This window comes from Athene cunicularia (assembly GCF_003259725.1).
Source record: "Athene cunicularia isolate RWA chromosome 4 unlocalized genomic scaffold, athCun1 chr4_part2, whole genome shotgun sequence".
NCBI classification, from domain to species: Eukaryota; Metazoa; Chordata; class Aves; order Strigiformes; family Strigidae; genus Athene; species Athene cunicularia.
In genome coordinates this window covers 21,574,997-21,593,763 of record NW_020799099.1, presented here as the reverse complement: position 1 = coordinate 21,593,763, position 18,767 = coordinate 21,574,997, and the positions used below count along the sequence as shown (strand labels likewise).

At 35.8% G+C, this 18,767-nt stretch overlaps 1 protein-coding gene across 1 annotated transcript in view; it reads left to right on the top strand.

Annotated features, from left to right (window-relative positions):
* The window catches only part of GRID2 (glutamate ionotropic receptor delta type subunit 2), a 594,006-nt gene that overhangs the window by 361,292 nt on the left and 213,947 nt on the right, over nt 1-18,767 (top strand). The window contains 3 exon segments of the mRNA XM_026848052.1: nt 2,610-2,783; nt 7,876-8,037; nt 15,993-16,112. Coding sequence (XP_026703853.1) covers nt 2,610-2,783; nt 7,876-8,037; nt 15,993-16,112 — 456 coding nt within the window.

The window sequence follows — 18,767 nt, the reverse complement described above, 5'->3', positions numbered from 1 at the left end:
ACAGATCATCTGCCATCCTTATATCATTATACTGTATCCTCCTTTGAAGTGCAAATGAAAATTGTTTCCTCTCATACAATAGTTGCTTTATATAGTTTTCTTAAGTCAGATCCAAAATTCAAGAATGAGGGATGATATTGGAGAGTCATTATATAAAAGGCTCATCACTCAGTCAATGCCAAGTATTTAAAAAATGACAAAGAAATATATAGCAAATGGCTAAAGTTGAATTTGGGTTTGCATGGCATTGCTTTGTTGTTAACCTAAAATCAGAATTTGTGATATAATCAGTGGAATTCACAGCATTTAAAATAATAGCTATCATCAATGTATATACCTCCTTGGCAACCATACAAATATCTCTTTGGTGTTCAAATTCTGCTATTAGTTCCCAGGTGATGTATAAAATATGAGGTAGTAACCTAAAGGTTAAAATGAGAACACTCTATTTAAAATGCACCAAAAAATGCCAAATACACATAAAATGAATACCTTTTTGAGGCAGAAAAGAGAATAGTTTGAGCAGCTAAAAGTAGAAATCTCTTCTAAAGTATTATTTAACAATATAATATGGCCATGCAGGTATCAGTTTTTACATTACTAGAATGAGTCTAATAGTCTTGCTGTTACATTTTGGGCATGGTGTATAATGAAACCAGGCAAACATTTTTAAATACTCATGAGAAAAAATATAGTTTAAAATCAAGATAGAAAGTTTCCTGAGCTCATCTTTCCAATTATATTGAAAGCATTATAAAAAAAAATGACATGCATTTTGCTAAAACATTTTATTTTATTTTTTATCTTGCAGCTAGTGAGATGATACAGACTAAATGAAAAGACAGCATCTTAAACTGAGAGAAGCCATTATCTGTGGTACATTAAGAATTAATTGACCAGAAATGCAAGATATTACAGTGGACACAGCTGATGCCATGTGTTATTTTTGTTTGCAGAAAGGTCTATATTTCATAAAGAACATTAATAACAGATGAATTCAGAAACTATGACAGTCTGTGAAAAAGAATAAAATTTTACTGTAGTCAAGAGACTAGAAGTTAAAATTCACATCTTGCATATTTTTTTCTTCCAAAATTTAGAGGAAATAAACAAATAGCGGTATGTCCACATAAGTGGCTTCAAAATAATTAATTTAAAGAATGTTAACTGAAGCTCAAAAAACACCTCAAAATTACTAGGAAAATTGTCTTAAGATTTAAAGAGCTTCTTTTTCAAAACGCTTGGCTTCATTTTCACAAGGAAGGTTCTGTAATTTGAGTTCAAGTCTATCTTTTGGTGTCTCCTAAGTTCTTGATTATAGGTATAGATCAGGAAGCTAGAGGCAAAAGTTATGATGTTACAGGCGTAACAGTGCAGATGTGCTGTATCCTTTAAAAAATGAAAAGCTATAAATACACAAATGACATTCAGATATATTCAGTGGACTGTGGCTGTATGCAAAGCTGCTAATAGGAGCTCTTCAAGCACCTCCCTTACTGGGGGCGTATCCCCAAATTTAAACATCTAGAAAGATTGGGGCATCAGCCTCTGAAATTAAGGCAGATTAGGGACAAACAGTTCTGCATGATGCAAAACAGAGTCTAGGTAAAAAAATGAACATTTAAATAATTATTTCTCCTGCTCTACAGAAAAATACAGACACAGAATTGCCTTGAAATTTACCAGCTAACCCTATCTGAGTCATCAGAAAAAAGCCTACATTAAAGTTCAAGTTCTTATATGAAGGTTGGAGTCAGTTGCTGTTGCTTGTGAGCCCATGCTCTTCTCACTCCATGTTCCCCAAGGGCCTCATCATTCACTGGTGTAAAACACCATGTTCCCAAACTGCAAGAATTTATTCCATGTAAAGAACTCTTTTGCTGATTTCCCTAACCTTCCTTAAAGTTAATATTTAACTTAATATTTCACATATTGATGTATTTACTAGTTATTTTTCCTTTAAAGTGTGTGTCTGTAGAGCTGTGTTCAGCTGTAAGCTTTAATAGGTACCGTGTGGAGTAAAATGTTGGTTTTAAATTAGGTCTTGCTATAAATAAGCACATACACACCTACAATGCTCTAATGCATATTCCTTGCCCTTTTGGTAAATGATGTCTGCTAACTTGCACGTTGTTTATAGGCTCTTGATATTCTGTTTCCAGGAAATGAACACTTAAGGCCTGAATAATTGTCTGTACCTCCACAGCTCCTAAGTAATGCTACACTTAGAAATACATCATGGTATGACTTCCTGCTGATTTTCACATTATCTGCCAACGATACTATGAAACACTTTTAAGTAAAAGACCAAAGGTAAAAGGAGAGGGAGAGAAAAGCCAAAATGAAACTACTAAGCCCAGTTCCATCTACAAAGATTCAGTGAGGTTTGGGCACAGTACATTTAAACTTTAGCAATTATTGTAAGAGTGGTATTTCTGTTGTTTTAAAGAGCATGCATATGTTCTTTTTGAGGCCATGGCAGAGCTCGACAATAGCCATGTAGCAATCGCACACTTCTTGGCCCTCCCAGTTTTTTAGTTAATAATCTGGTGGTAACATTTCTGTATTTTAACTTTCATGCATATTCTCTCCCTTGCCTTATCTTCCAGGAAATAAATGATGTGGATGTTCAGGAGCTGGTGAGAAGGTCAATTGGAAGATTAACAATTATTCGACAGACATTTCCAGTCCCCCAAAACATAAGTCAGCGCTGTTTCCGTGGCAACCACAGAATATCTTCATCACTGTGTGATCCGAAGGACCCTTTCTCCCAAAGCATGGAGGTAGTTCATATACCAGTCTATTTCCACCTGGGAACTGTCTTTTTAGATAAGTTCAAGGTTTTTCCCCAGGGACTTAGTGTAATTTAATGTTTATTTTTCATGCTCTCTCTGACATGTAGTTTAATGGCTCATAGCATGACAAGAAAATACTTGGGCAAGGAGTGAGTGTGACTGATGGACAAGACCAACTCGCCCACTTCACAGCAGTTGAGAAAAAACTCCTAAAAAGCCACCTGATCTCCAGGAAGTGGAGTAGTTGTTGCCCCGCTAAATTTGATTTTTTGTCATCTCACTGAGAAGAGTTTCCTCCCCATAGCCAATGTCTCCTCAGTTGCTTCTCTAAGCCTCAGATGTGCTGTCAGTAGCAAAGCCTTCTTGGGGAGCACCTGTGTCATCGGTTTCAAGTGTCTTGGTGTACGCACCTAAATCTATGCCTATGTTCCAAAGAGGCCTTATTTTCGGGCTTGTTAATTACAAATCACAATTAACTATAAGATCCTTCCTACCACATGAAGTCAGTGACAGGATCATGGTCACTGTCCTCCTAACTTCACATAACTTTTCCAAAAGCAAGTTCTCTATCTCTCTCGTACATCCGGTTAGACTTTGTCACGATAAAGCTATGGCAAATCAGGAGTGTGAAATTGGCTTAAAATGTCAATTTTACTTTTGGGGTTTTTGCATGGTCATTTACAAAGTTGTGGAAATGTGACTGCATTGGCAACAGTGCAGGAGCAGCATATCTGACTTAGCAGCAAAGACCATTTGTCTTGTGATGCTGAAAGAAAGGAGAGAAAACAATGGGAGAGAAATAGTGAGGTGTTGAAGAGTGTCCTTACTTAAAATGGAAATATATAAAGGGAAAAGGAGGAGTGTGTCTGGTCTTGTCCTGTTTCGGGTTAGCTGTAAGAGCCTTTGCCTCACTGATTGTTCACAAAACAGCCAGTAAGGAACTATTGATGACGTGAAAAACTGTGGCCATAACACACTGCGCAGTGATCCTGTTAGAGGTCTTAAGATAAGCAGAGCTGTGTAAGGTCAATAGCGTCATAGGATATCTCTAGAGGCTGTTTAGGAACTGTGAAAATTCTCTAGGTTGCACTGTTCTGTTATGACAGCATGGTCCTGGGGGGAGCTTTGGTAATCTATGGATAATGCATAAAACTGAGGGTGTAATTACGTGCAGCAGCTAGAGATTGCAGAGAACAGTTTTCGTGAACAAAATTATTAACTACAGCAAGGCAGAAAACAAAATCATGTATTGATGGGAGGCTTCACGTTTTGATATATTTTTCTTTTCAACTTCACTTTCACTTCATTTTCACTTCAACAGTGAACTGACTCTAGGAAAGAAAAGTTCTAGAAATCAAAATTTATTCTCTAAAAATTGGCAAATTCCATTTAATGTGTTAGATTGGACCTTATACCTTAACCTGTGCTTCTTGATTAACCTATAGTTTGGAGAGCTGTAATATTCCTGTTGAAAACTTCCATAAAGTTTTGGTTCAAAGGAATGAAGGAAGCTTGACTAGTTTAACTGTTCTGCATAGTTGAGTTGCTTTTTTTTATGCTTTCCCTGAGATGGATGCACTTCATTAGTAGCTGAGTGAGACAACACTAAAATCTGAAAGGAAGAAAAACTCTGACACGGTTTCCCCCGGTGTCTTTGTACGATGCACAGACCTTTGAGTAGCTGCGGGGTTTGTTCACTGCTTCTTTGTTCTCCCCAACAATATTATAAATTAACTTCTATTCCAGTAGGGAATCGGAACAGTTTATAAATTGAAATTTCTAATGCTTTTTTTTAATGCCATTGAAGTGTGACTAATCAGAAACATTCTCTGGAAATTATAAGGGTGGATTTCTTGATTTATTTTTTATTAATTACTCCCCCTAAAGTCTGTGTGAATAATTAATTTTTTTCAACATCTTTATTAAAACACCGAAAATTATTTTGATGAAGATCTCTCATTGTGTCTCTAGGAATGTCCTAGTCAAAACAACAATTTCTATAAATTTGTATAATTTTGGAGTCAAGAAGTTAAAACTGGATTCACAGAAGTATTTGGTACTGTAACCCTTCTGTCTAAAACCCATGTGCAATAGTCTAGGTATACGTAAAATAAATACTGCTAATCCAGATTAATCACTCATACTTAATCTGAAAATCACATCTGAATTGTGAATTGCATCAACAGGAAGTTATGCAGTTAGATACTATTTGGTAATGCAAGTGTCCAGCCATTAATCTAAGAGACTTGGAATAAATAAAGGATCAGTAATGGATGCCAGGCAATGCGTTAAATGTCCTCGGTAAATTTACATGGGAAATGAATAAAAGTGTAAAGTGACTTCAAATTACAGCCCCACTCTGTGCTTTGGGACAGTTACTAATGAAGCATACTTCTGGTAGTGACAGGGAAGGGTGATTTTAAGAAGCAGAAATTAATCGTCGTGTCTATTTCTTTGCATTATCAATGATAGATTGCTGTAAATGTTAAGCTGAACTATTAGTGAAGGAATAGCAATGCTTAATAATTGCTGAGCTCAGTACTTGTGAGCCCTGTTAATACCTGATGAAGGCCCAGCTATATTACTCTTAGATTAGTGAGTGCATCCTTCCTCATGACCTGTGACAATAGTCTTCTATTCCCATGATATTAGGTTACGGAAGCTACCTTGAAAGCAATGTCATTTTCTTGGGAAATGATGTCGTGGCATCTGTAGCTCTTCATGTAGCAATTCAGTCTCATTAGTGACCTTATTGTCTCTGCTCTCTAGAGGGTTTTTATTTTCCTTTGGCGAAGGCTTGTGTAAAATAAACTTGCCTGACAGCACAGTAATAATTCCTTCTCTCCCCCTCAAACAAATGTCCCTGTGGTGCAGACTTCTTTGGGGAAATATGGTTTTAGCTGAAATCCTTTGAATTCTTTGTAGGTTTACAATACACAGACAAATAATCCAATTTATTTTAAAAATGCTTGATTAATCTGAACGCAGATCCTCAATCCGTGCTTTTAATCCTGTCATGCACAGTGATGCCTGGCCTGTGCATCTGCGGAAAGTAAATTAGTTCCTGGGTGAATACTGAAACGGAAATATTCACAGCCACTGGAGTCATGGGAAAAGCTTCAGTGAGAATAAAGAAGTGCCTTCCAGAAAGAGGGAGTGTGAAGGATTATTGCCATTTAAAGAGAAAAGGAAATAAGGATTAGAAGTTCTGTGTGTTTGCGGAACTAACAATGTAGAGTTGCAAAGGCAGTAGAGGATCCAGGGAGTTTGTCAGGAAGGAAAGCAGAGACCATTAGATCTCCTTCAGTAAAATGTGGAAGGCAAAATGCCTCGGGAAATTCTGGCAAGGTAAGGAGAAAGACAACCCTCTTTCCTGGATGCTAGGCAGGGAAGAAGTCTGTCGCAAAACCTTTCTGCGAGAACTGTGCAGAGCAGATGGCAGATGACATGGGCAAAGCCAGCATAAAGATGGAATTTGCATGGAAAATAAAAACATAAAAAATAGGTGATATGGAAAGGAGTAATTAGACAGGAAGAGGGGCTATTCTTTTTTCTTTTTTTTTTTTTTTTTTTTTTTTTTTTTTTTTTTTTTTTCTTCTGTAAAATGATATGTGGATTTGCCAGTCAGTGTCTCAGATCTTCAGCATTATTATGGTTCCTTGGCATGTACCTCCTACCATTAGCTGCAGGACTTTCCCAGTCTTTGGATATTTTTAAGAGGCAGAATAGGGACATTCTCCACAAAGTTGGCATGCTTTCCTATTGTAAACTTACTTCTTTTTTTAAGGTTTTGAGCAGACCATCTGTATGGAGAAAACTTTACACAGAGCAATCAACATACTCCACAAATCTAGGAAATGTCTTTTGGCTTGTCTGTGACTGATGAAGAAAAAAACCCAGCAACCTTGCCTCAGTTAGCAAATTGCTGCTGGCTAATTTGTTTTTGGGCACTGGGAATGCTCTACAGCCCTCTTCATTGTGCAGCTGAGGAAACTTGAGTTTCCCTTAGTAACTTCAGGCCTCATGGCTTCAAATGACAAATAGGTTATCTAAAAATAATATTCCCAAAGGTCCTTCTCATTTCTGAACATCATTTCTCTTCCCCAGAATCCCTGTTCAAGAGAGCTGAGGTTTCTCTTTACGATAGTGTTAGTAACTTAAATGTTCCTGCCATTTGAGGACTGAAATGACTGAAATAAAGCTACATTGTAAATTACTTGTTTCATAAGTGTTCAGGAATTTCCAGCTTCTGTTCTTTTACATTGAATTGTATCTTTCACATCTGACTTTGTACTGTGTGCATTTAAATTACATATATAGAAATCATACATGGGTATGTGGAACTGGCACACAAGTAATTTCTTTTCTTGAGTTCTACTGTTCTCTCTTTGATGCCAAACTTCCTCACACCGTATGCATGTAACTGTGCTCACCATGAAACATACACACATTTACTTAGTAAGAGTTTCATCCTGCAAGGAATTAACAACCATTGCCAGGTACTCTGACAGGAAACACTATAAATTGCAGAATAGATATGCAACTGCACATTGATAAAGAGTTCATCAGGTCATATTTATTTCCAGAAATTGCCTCAATCAGAACTTACTGCAAAAATCGTGAACAAAAAAACACAATGAAATGATTGACTTTAAATTTTCAAAGTTTGTGTTTTTCAAAAGAACAAAACAATCTTGAAGATAATTTGATGGTGTCCAGATATCTGGTAACTGAAAACTTGAAAGTTTCAGGCAACTGGTTAAAAATAAAAGAAAGTCTGTTTATGTTCACAAGTTGAGCTTTAATTCCTGCAAGTGGAGCTGTGCCAGTCATCGTGTTGCCTGTACTTCATGTGTGTAGTTTGATGCTACAAATCACTTTTAGTGTGACAGTCCCTAGCTGCAATTTTTACCAGAGCCAAAGATTTCAATTTTTGACTGTTACAAGTTTCTTCTTAATAACAAATATATTGTTAAATTGCAAGAGGATTATGGGTGAGGCAAAACAAATGATAAATTCTGGCTGCTGGCAGGACACCACAAATAATGATGCTAATACTCCCCTTTTAATGTCTTTGCAGATTTCAAACCTGTATATATACGACACTGTTCTCCTGTTGGCAAATGCCTTTCATAAGAAGCTGGAGGACAGGAAGTGGCACAGCATGGCCAGCCTCACCTGCATCAGGAAAAACTCTAAACCCTGGCAAGGAGGACGATCTATGTTGGAAACCATCAAGAAGGTACCTTTCCCCTCTATTTCCTCATCTTTGGTTTCTGTAATTCTTACATGAGGCAGTATTTCCTTCACAGGTGTGTACTATTCTTGCCAGTACCAGCAGTGTCTTTTCAAAGCAAGAGTTTCAATATATGTACAGTTTCTGAATGAAAATAGTCTTTAACTGGTTTGGGGTTTTTTTCATGTCATAATGAGCATATTTGTAAGTCAATGAGTTTGTTTACCAAAGCTACCATACTAGTAGAATTTTTGAGCATGAATTACATCCTACTAAAAAGTGTCACAGGTTAGGAGGTAAAGCAGATGAATTTACTATTTGATTTGTAAAAAAAAAAAAAAAAAAAAAGGTTGCAGAATTACACTTGGGTAGTGTTCTGTGGAATTTGCTGTTGCACTGCTATTGACATTAATATAGTGAAATAATAGAAACGAGGAGGAAAACTCTAACTCATCTAGTCTATATCCTGCCATTGCAGAACTGTTCCCTATAATAGTCTCTGCAGTGCTTTATCCAATATTAAACTCTCGCCGCTTCCCTGTGATTATTATTTCATACCTTAATCATTCTCATGCCCAAGATGCTTTTCCTGTTCTTCAGTCTTTAAAGATATTTTTTCTTAGTTATTCCATTTCTTCATGATGTTTACAGCTTCCACATACTTAGAGACAATTATCACAACCTTCTGGGTCAGTATTTAGTCAAAATATGCATAGGTTGATAGTTTACCCTTCCCTGTAAGTTATTCAGTTCAGTCTCCTTATGTTATTGATGTCTTTCATAAAACTCTCTTCTCATTTGTCTGCATGTACTTCCTGGTAATATATACTTATATTTAAAGTGCTGGCAGTGTCTATGATGTAAATATAAAAAAACACAGGCCAGTAAAAAAAAAAAAAAAAAAAAGTAGCACTTTATTTATGACTTTCATTAAAAGGACATAAAAATAATTTAAAATATAATGTTGTTTCGAGAAATTACTGTTCTGCGTTAGGTATTTAACTACACCAGAAATTATTATGATAATGCAAGCAAAATGTAAGGCTCCTTTGAACACTGCTTTTTCCCTTGAACACTTTTTCCCCAGTCCCAGGTCAATCTGCATTAGCTCCAAAACATAACAGCTCAAGGCTTTTTTTTTGGTGGCTGTCCCCAGTTGCCACTCTAATAGTTTGAAGTCATGAAACGGCAAGGATAATCCAGGACACATTTCTTATTTCAGGAGCAGGATATGGCTTTAAGGGACTCTAAACTGTATTGCTGTTAACCTATCAGAGCAATTTCAAAATCACATTTGGCAGGCCCATGTACTTTAAGCTATGTTTCAGGCAAGGCTGGTTCTGGAACTTTTCTTTTCAACTTGCATTTTGTAAATACTATTGCACACTTTTTCATTAATACACTAACAGCTATTTCTATTTACTCAAATCCAAATAGGATGCCTGAGACAGAAAAGCCAAAATACCCATTTCCACTTTAGAATTAGAATTTACTATCTGAGCTGGAGTTTCAGGCAAAGTCTAGTAGCCCTACTAACATCTCTAAATTTAGTACTTCACCATGGAAAGGGCTGCTGAATTTTTGCATTATTACCATTTGCTTGCTTGTGTTGTTTGTGGATGGGAGACTGATCCTGTTCTACATAAATATCTTTTATGTTGTTTCTTACTACCATCTTTTTGCATCTCAAACAGAGTTTATTCCATTCTTTGCCACATCACCCTAGCTATCCAGTTTACCTTTTTTCAATTCACTCCTCCTAAAATAATGCGGTTAATAAAAGAAACCCATGTGAACTTTCAGAGAAGAGCTGCACTGTGCTGAAGCTAAGTTTATGTAGCTCTTAACCCTGAAACATGAAGAGAAATGGTCTGGAGAAATAGAAAAGCATTCAAGAAGGCAGGAGCAAGTGGAAATCCCAGGGTTGTGGTTAGCTTGCTAAAAAATGAATCAAATGCCAAGGAAATTTCTGATGTGCAGCTAACCATGCTTGCATCCTGTTGCTTTTGGACTTCTCTGCTATTTTAATGAGATGGCTTTGATAAGAAACCATTTTATTGTGTAAATTGAATAATCCACATAGTCCTTATACTGCTTTGTGCTGACAGAGATTAATTTCTACAAGTAGCATGTTAAAAATGAAAGTCAACATTTAATCCAAAATGAAAGACAGAAATTTCTTGTTTGTGTGTATGCCTGTACCATTTCAATCCCTAGGCAGAGGAAAGCAAAAGATTGCAGCTGAAAGCTGGGATTGCACAAGAAAGAGGAATTCTGCCTCAGTTTTATGATTTACTTTCCCTTTTGTTTCACTAAAACATTTGTGCAGAGCTCCAGGATCACAGCTGTGTACTTCTGAAATTAAAAAGTTGACATTGATGAATGTCTGATGAGGTATCAGAAAGCAATAAAAAGTAGTGAAAGGAAAAATAAAAGCCACTTCATCTCTCTTTTTGAGAATGTTTCCATTTCCATCTTGGGGTTTGTTTTTTTTTTCTTTAAACACATTTTCTCTCCTGTCATGTTGTAATCCTCTAAAACCAACTGAAATAAAAAGTTTTTCTCAAAAAAATATAGATTTTCCTTAATTTTGAAACAAAACATGAAACAAGTTACCATGTGATTAGTTTCTGAATAAAAGGTTCTGCATTTTGGTCTTGAAATCAGCACTGTTCCAAAGACATAGTGTATAATGGAATATTATAAGAAGGTTTTGTTTTAGGTGAGGGTGAAGATACATTCTGTGACTTCTTAAATGCTCCTGGAAGAAGAACTTCTATCCTCTGCACAATTCTACCTTCATCTGTATCACCATCTTGTCCCAATTTGTCCATCACCTCAATGTAGTTTCAGTGGGTGTCACATTGTAGACAAGTATGGTGGTGTTGGGGAAAGAGTTAAGGAAGAGATGTCTAATTCCAGCCTGCCTGCCTTAGAAAAGGACTAGCAAGGGAAGTAGCTGTTCTCCTGGCAACAGCACAGCGGAAGTGATGTTGCCATCTATTGCTGCACACAACTGAGCTCTTGCTGCTTAAAAAGCAGGAAACACCCGTTCTAGAGGAAGCTTTTCTAGAAGAATAGCTTCTAATAGAATCAGAGATCCAGAAACAGGGATATCTGACAGTGTTTTAGCTGCAGAGAGAATCTCTCTTTGATTTCTGGAGGGCAAAATAAGAAGAAAGATGGGAAATCTCTATAAAGATACACACTGAAGAAGGTAAGAGAAAGGGATGCTGATGTTCTACCTGCAGCAGCACTTGTTAAAAATAAGAGAACTCTGACAGCAAATAAACTGATTTCTTTACGATTAATGAGGTAATAGGGAAGAGTAGGGAATGAGGGGGAATTGGTTTTAAATGTTTCTTGAAATGGCAAAATAGCTGTCTGAATCATTCCCTATATTAGTTACTTTTCACTAATGAACATTTGATTCCTGCATCACTATTTCTACAAACAACTCCAGATGATTGGGCAAAGCCTAAAAAAACATGTTAAGCTCACTACAATTATTAAAATCTAAAATCTATTTCTACCCATTCTGGAACTGAATAGTTAAATTAATCAGGAAACACAATATTTTTAAATAATTTGGCCAGCTCTAACAATTAGTTCCAAATTCACTTCTGTAATAGGAACTGTCCCCAAACCACATGCTCACTTGTTTATTTCTCAGTAAAGCTATTTCACAGTGAGAGAAATAACTATTACTAGAAAATAATTCTACTGTTGGAAAAATTAATCTTCCCGAATAGCCTGAGAATAAATGTAAGTAGGATTATATGGAGGATCAACCCAGAAAAATGACATCAAGTTATTGCATATATCTTTTCTCATGCTTACCTGATCTCTTCCCAGTCACATTTGTTTAGCTTACTGACAAAGAGCAAATTTTTCATGCTAGCAGCAACATAGAGCCTATTCCTTTGTGGAAAATGAGCTGTACCTCATGCTTTTCATGAATCGTAGGTGGAATTGTCAACTAGTTCTGGTCTCAGAAATGTCAGTGATGTTCTGTGGTGACATGCAAAAAAGATGCCAGGTTGTTTTTCAGGTAGTAGATTAGAGTCTCTTCACTAGCAGCTAAAAATGTGTGTCAACTTAGAAACTCAACAAATTTTCAATATCTTATTTTTTTAAGAATAAAATGTGAAACTCGTATTTAATGCTTATAGCATTTTTTTATGCCTGTAGCCACAGTTTTTTTCTTTGATTACAAAATAGCTACTGTCTGAGCATAATCATATTTTGAAAAAAGAGGAAGTTTGAACAGGAACTGTGAGAGCAAGTACAATATTTTATAACTGATGATTGGCAAACTGACATTCCCAAGTGAGGTCCTGACTGCTAGGTAAATAGTGATATCTTCAGGGACTTACAGTATAGTAGTGCCTAAGTATATATAAACTGTAGTTTATCTTGCCAGTCTAGACAGGACCCAAGTAGGCTTTAACAATATTGCCAAGCTTTATAACAGCTCTGCAAAGCCCAGAGCAGTGATCAGAAACGTAAGTAAAACATTTTTGTCCTAACAACTGACATTTCACTCTTCAGTTTTAAATGTATCAGGAAATTGCACGGTTGGAGCTCAACCATAGAAGAATTTGAGAGACTAGATAATAAATGTGTCTTCGTTTTTCCCCAGATAGCATTGTTTCTGTAAGTTAAATGAAATGAAAAATTTCTTTGCCTCTTAGCCATTATCATAATTAACGCTAAAATAACTTGGAAAAATCCTATCAGGAAGTTACTGGATCAGTAGCTATCATACAGATGGCCATTTCCTCTGTGATCTCCTTCCACTATGCATTAGCAGAGGGATAAAAAATGCCATAAATCAAGTGACTGTTGTTAAGGGATCCACACTGTGAAAGACTATGCAGAAAAATTGGAGCAGTGTCCGGAGACTCTTCCTAGGCCGTACGCTGTCCCACTCCATCAGCCCTAAGCAATAAAACAGGCTCATGTAAGCCTTGTAAAAAAGCTGTGTGGGACAATAAGGACTAGTAGAGATCAATAAAATGATTGCCTGGCCTGCAGGTCCAGCAAGGAAGGTCCCAGGTAGGCAGGAAGCATCAGGACCTCCCAAGAAGTTTCCTATCAGATTTAGTATTGTTGTTGGTATTATATGGGTGGTTATTCGCTGTTTTGTTTTTCTGCCTCTGCCCTTTGCAACCCAGGAGCATTCCCATCTAATCAGAGCTCTTACTACACTGTTTGCAGATGTACACAGTCTAGGAAAGAAAGCTCTAATCAAAGGCACTCTTACATGAGGAAATTTCAAAGCATGATAAAATTGCCAAATAGATGAATGACAAAAATTGTTGTTATGGTTACTGGTGGATTTGAGACAAATAAAAATAACTAACAGACTTATAATTTGTATCTTGCCCCAACAGTTGCAGCCATTTAAAAGTCAAGGTAAATAAGCTTACACAATGGTTTTGGGTAGAGATTCAATTCCAAAATGTGTTAGGTAAGTCTGTTAAACTGTGCTATATATTAGGGGCCGTGTATTTCCAAAGAATCCTGAGTTTTCTTAAAAAGTAGATTTCATTACTTCAAATGTAATGGGGGTGAAATACTTCTTCAAATTATATTTTTTGTACCATATTTGATCAAATAGGACTAAGGTTATAAAAAAAAAAAAAGTTGAATAAAATTTTTAAATTTTAAATTGCTGTCTCAAGTCTCAAAAAAATCATTTGCACTTTAGACATGATTCTATCTTCATTTCCCATAAATTATTTGGAGCACTCAATCTGGATAACAAAATCACTTTAATTTTCTATATTGAAAGTTCCTAATTTAAAACTGTCACAAAATGAGGAAAAAAGGAAAACACTTTCTGCTGCAAAAAGCATCTGTGTCAACGGATTTTAATATTTTTTGTTGACTGTTTCCTTTCTCTCATCATTTTGTTCCAGAGTTTTCCCTTCCCTTTTACAGACCTTGCTGTGGCTCACTTGAAATGATGGTGCAGCTCAGGAGGTCTTTAACAGTTTAATTAATTTTCATACTTAACCTACCTCACACTCACAGGACTAATTCACATTGCAGGGGGGGAGGAAGTTTTAGAAAGTAATACAGGAATGTAATATAACAGGAGTATAATGTAATAAAAGCAGTATATGGTAAGGGGTCAGAGTGGTGCAGAACTAGAAACCAGCCAGATGGACGCTTTCGGGGATCAGATGGGGATCTCAAGCCTTGCGGATCTGTGCTGCTTCGCAGGCATTTCTACATCACGTGTACCATGAAATTCTAGCATGATTAATCAAAAAGCCAGATGAGGCCATATAAGAAAAAAGGTATGTGGAGCAGGTCTTTATTTCTGGTTTGTAAATAGGTTGTAGTCAAATTTAAGTTAGCAGAAAAGGTTCATATTTGTGACTCTCAGTTACCTAAGGATATGTTCAAATGATTTTGCAGGTAAACACAAGCTCACTCTGTCTTTACTCTGAACCAGCCAGAGGTGTGCTAACCCCAATCTAAAAGCCATGGTAGTGTGATTATTACAGGATTGTACTCTGGCTAATAAGTAACCTCAGTGTCATGCTAACCATAGCAACATGCATCAAAATTGCTTGGCTGGCTCTCACTGATGGCGAAATGACCTGGAATCTTCTTTCAAAAGACTCTGCAGATGTACCCTTAATCAGGCTGTTGGTTTTTAACTGAAAATGGAACTTCATAAAATATTTATGTGACAATACTAGTCTCTATTAAGTTTTAAATGTATTATCTCACTGGTCAACTTCCTTATTTTTATTATAATCATATTCATGTTTTATAAAAGGATGACAACATTTTGTTAGTTCATACTAATCTGAAATAGAGATGCAAATTTTGTACTCATTCCTGGATTTTCTCCAAGCTCAAGGTGTGAGAATAGAACTTCTAAAATCATGATTCAGCAAGGCTCATGTGCTTAGCTAGGTAGATTATATTGCAAGAGTTTATTTTCCTTTTTTTTTCAGTTCAAGTAATAAAGCTCTTAACTGAAAGAGGAATCGCAACTGGAAAACTTTTTCATTATGTATTGAAGAAAAGCTATGCATTTCATGTGGTTTTACACCAGAGTCAGATTTTTTTCTTATACATACTTAAAATATTGTTAAAGTTTTTTTGGGGGGTGGGTTAAACATCTAGTTTTCTCTGAATTTGAAAACTGAGGAAATATTTTAAGGCTAAAGGTTGTCATTGTAGGCATTCCACATGGCTCTGTTGATTTTACAGTTCAGGTTGCCACAGTTCTTACACAAAGATGAAATGTGTGTCATGTTGAATTAGCCCTAGAATATATTTTGAGTATTGCTGCGGCATGTATAGCCTTTTCAACTCTGATTCTTTATAGTAAATATTCACTGTTTCATCTTTAGTATTTTAACTCCTTTTGATAAAATGTAAAAAGCAAGAATTCTTAGTAGTAGAATTGTGGAGGAAAACAGGAAAAAGACCATATTCAGCTAGACTTCATCATTTGTGCATATCACTTATGTTGGACAAACACCTAACTTTATCCAAATCTCAACCTGATCTTATGTGGAAATCTCTTTTGGGTGAGAAATATTTAGGAGCAGAAAGCAAAAATAAACAAACAACTAATTTTTGTTTATATATTTTTCTTAGTTTTTCTTCCACTAAAATTAGTCACAAAACTTTTTTTTCTTTTTAATATGGCTAGAATGTCTATACATATACACTGATGGGTCAAAGAACAAAAATTGGAGAGAAAATACACTAAGAATAAGACTGCTGCTTGTATTGCATTTGCTTAGCATAGAGTTTGATTCTTCTGTGAAGAACAGTTTAGGCTTCAGAATTTTTAAGGAAAGGTGGTCTTTGGAAAACTGTCTGAATTCTTGTGTCTGTATTGTGCATAGTTAGTGTACAAATACCTTGGAGAAACTAAAGGTTGTTGTCTACTGAGCTTTCACTTCATTATTCTTTTTTTCCAATAGGGTGGAGTGAACGGCTTGACTGGAGAACTGGAGTTTGCAGAAAATGGGGGGAATCCCAATGTGCATTTTGAAATTTTGGGAACAAATTATGGAGAAGATCTTGGCAGAGGGATTCGTAAGGTGAGGCTACATATATTCAAACAAGAGATTATTTTTTACTGATTTTTAAAAAACCTTTCTTGTATTCCATGTTAGTAGTAAAGTGTTTGATGGCAGATAGCATGCTGTTGTGTATCATTAAGAGGAGTAAGGAATGGGGGAAAACTTGAACTTCTAGATACCCATCTATTTTATTATTGCAAAGAGGCCTTGCAGTAGTGTGTGTTGATAATGGTGGTGTTTGTAATACAGAATGTGTTAAGCTGCTGGTCAGCTCTCCCAAAAGACCAGTGAAAGCAGTTGTTTTGAAACTCTTGCAAACCCTTTCCAAAAGAGCAAATTTTACAATGACTAATTCTCAGAGCACCGAGATTGGCATTTGAGACTTGTGGTCGAAGTGGGATGCTGCAACTGTTAGATGATTAAAATTCATAAGTACAGAAAGAGAAAATCTGTTGTAACATAGACAAAATTTATTGTCTTCATGAAATAAGTACTCAATGATTTAGTAGAAATTAACTTTTACAGAATAAGCATAATGTTAGGTATTCAGCTGACACACACAGTCCAAATACTTGGACTTAAGTTGTTTGAGAAAATGGCATAGATCTCCAACAAAATTACTTTTTCTGGGTGTTTCAGTTTTGCTAGTGTGTAAAAATAAATCTATAGTCCTGTATAAGGAGTGTTGGAAGCAGGTCTCTATTTGCAGTGCGTATCCTTAAATTCACACAACTGCCCATCAGGATGGCAAAAGTAGCAAAAATCATATGGTACCTCTTAGGAAAATATAAGACTAATAGGCTTTTCCATGAGCAATTCTCCTTTCAAGATAGAACTCTTGAAAGATAATACCAAGATCTCTTCATTTAGTGTATCACATCACACTGATTTTTATATGTGAGGAACCTGAAGTGATTGAAAGCAAATGACAGAGAAAGTTATCTTAATATATGTAAACTGGTTCCATGTATCAGTGTCACTATATGATGAAGTACATCATTTGCATACCTTCTGCAGTAACAGATAAGTACTCGGAAAGAAGGGAGAGATAAATAAGAAGTTAAAAGTGTCTCTAAACTCCTGAAATTTCTCCTCCACTGTTCATTGGAATTGTTATTCCATTCCTGCTGTTTCATCTTTGTCTATACCTTAATGTACACGGGTGCCCGTAGTTACGTCACCTTGAGCAGAGCTCCTGACAAATGCTTCGGAAACTAAAAGGAACCTCATCTTGTTGACATTTGGAGGTGCACTTCACAAAGCCTTTAGGTGACCAGAATGTTGGATGAGTCCTTATTTCCTCACCTATAAATTCAGTCTGTTTCAACATATTTTGACTTATTTTCTATGATGTGCCCTAAGGAGCTATTCATTCTTTAGAGCAACCAGGTAGTCCTTCCTAAGACAAATCTGTATATCTTAATTTAATTTAATTTGTTGACTTGGGTTGTTTTACGACTTCAGGCCTGCCTGGGTGAATGCTTTAATGAAGCATTAAATTGTGCTCTTCCATTTCACAAAAACATGGAAGAGAAGAGAAACCCACAGAAAGGTCTTGCAAATATACAAGTACAAAAAGACCTCCTAGCTTTTCCAACTTTTCCAATGGTATAATTTAGTTTTATAGTTCAAATTTAAACTATAGTACAGTTGTGCAAGACAATGAGATAGTACCAACAGGCTTTTTGAACCTTTCTTGTATACCCTTTATCATATTTCAAGGCAGAGACATTCATTGTCTTTGAAAGGAAATAGATCTGAAGTTTGTCACAGAGAACAGTTTTTCACAGAATATAATTAGACCATGAAACTTAGTGTCACAAGAGCTGTATTTTTTAATGTTTGCCAAGATGAACGTTTGAAATTAAATATAGAGATTATAAGAAAATTTTCCATTGAAGGTTGCACTATAAGTGTCTATTGTTAAAGTTTTGTGATGCGTTGCAGCTGGTTAAAAAGAAGGAAGTGTCCAGAGCAGAACAGATCTAATCTGTTCTTTTTTTTTTTTTTTTTTTTTTTTTTTTCTAAACAGCATTCAGTGATCCAGAGAAAGCTTTAGAAAGAGTCCTGGTGTAGAGAAAGGAATTTTCTTTAGAAGGAAATTTCTGTATTTGTTGTGAGAATGTAATAGTTGTTAATGGAAATCTCTTTTTAAAAAAAAAAAAAATCCTATGTGTTTTTTACACCGAATTGAAAAGTAAAATGATTTAAAATAAATATGGTATTTATAATCAATGTCACAAAGTTAAAAAACAAGCTGGGGATCCTAAAACATTTACATCAGAAATTTTTAAGGGGAAAATGCCATATGTTGGTTTTACTCTTTTGACAAAAGTTCACATATTTTATCTTTGATTCAGTTTTACTTTAGCGTGTATGAGCCACTAATGTTGGAAGCAAATCACAATAATTACAGGAGTCAGATATATTCTTGTTAGCTACACTAATTAAAGTGCACTTCAGATTTTCATGTGTTTAGTGGTCTGACTACAGAACTGCATAACCATTTTTATTTCTCAGCTCTAGTGGAAGCAGCTGCAATTACCAGACTGACTGAAATTTCTAAACAAAAGCAACTTCCCTAATTAACATGTTTCCAAGTACTTTTATAGGAGATAATAAAGGGTGAAATAATGACAAAAGGCCCATTGAAGTCGTTGGGACCAGAAGTTG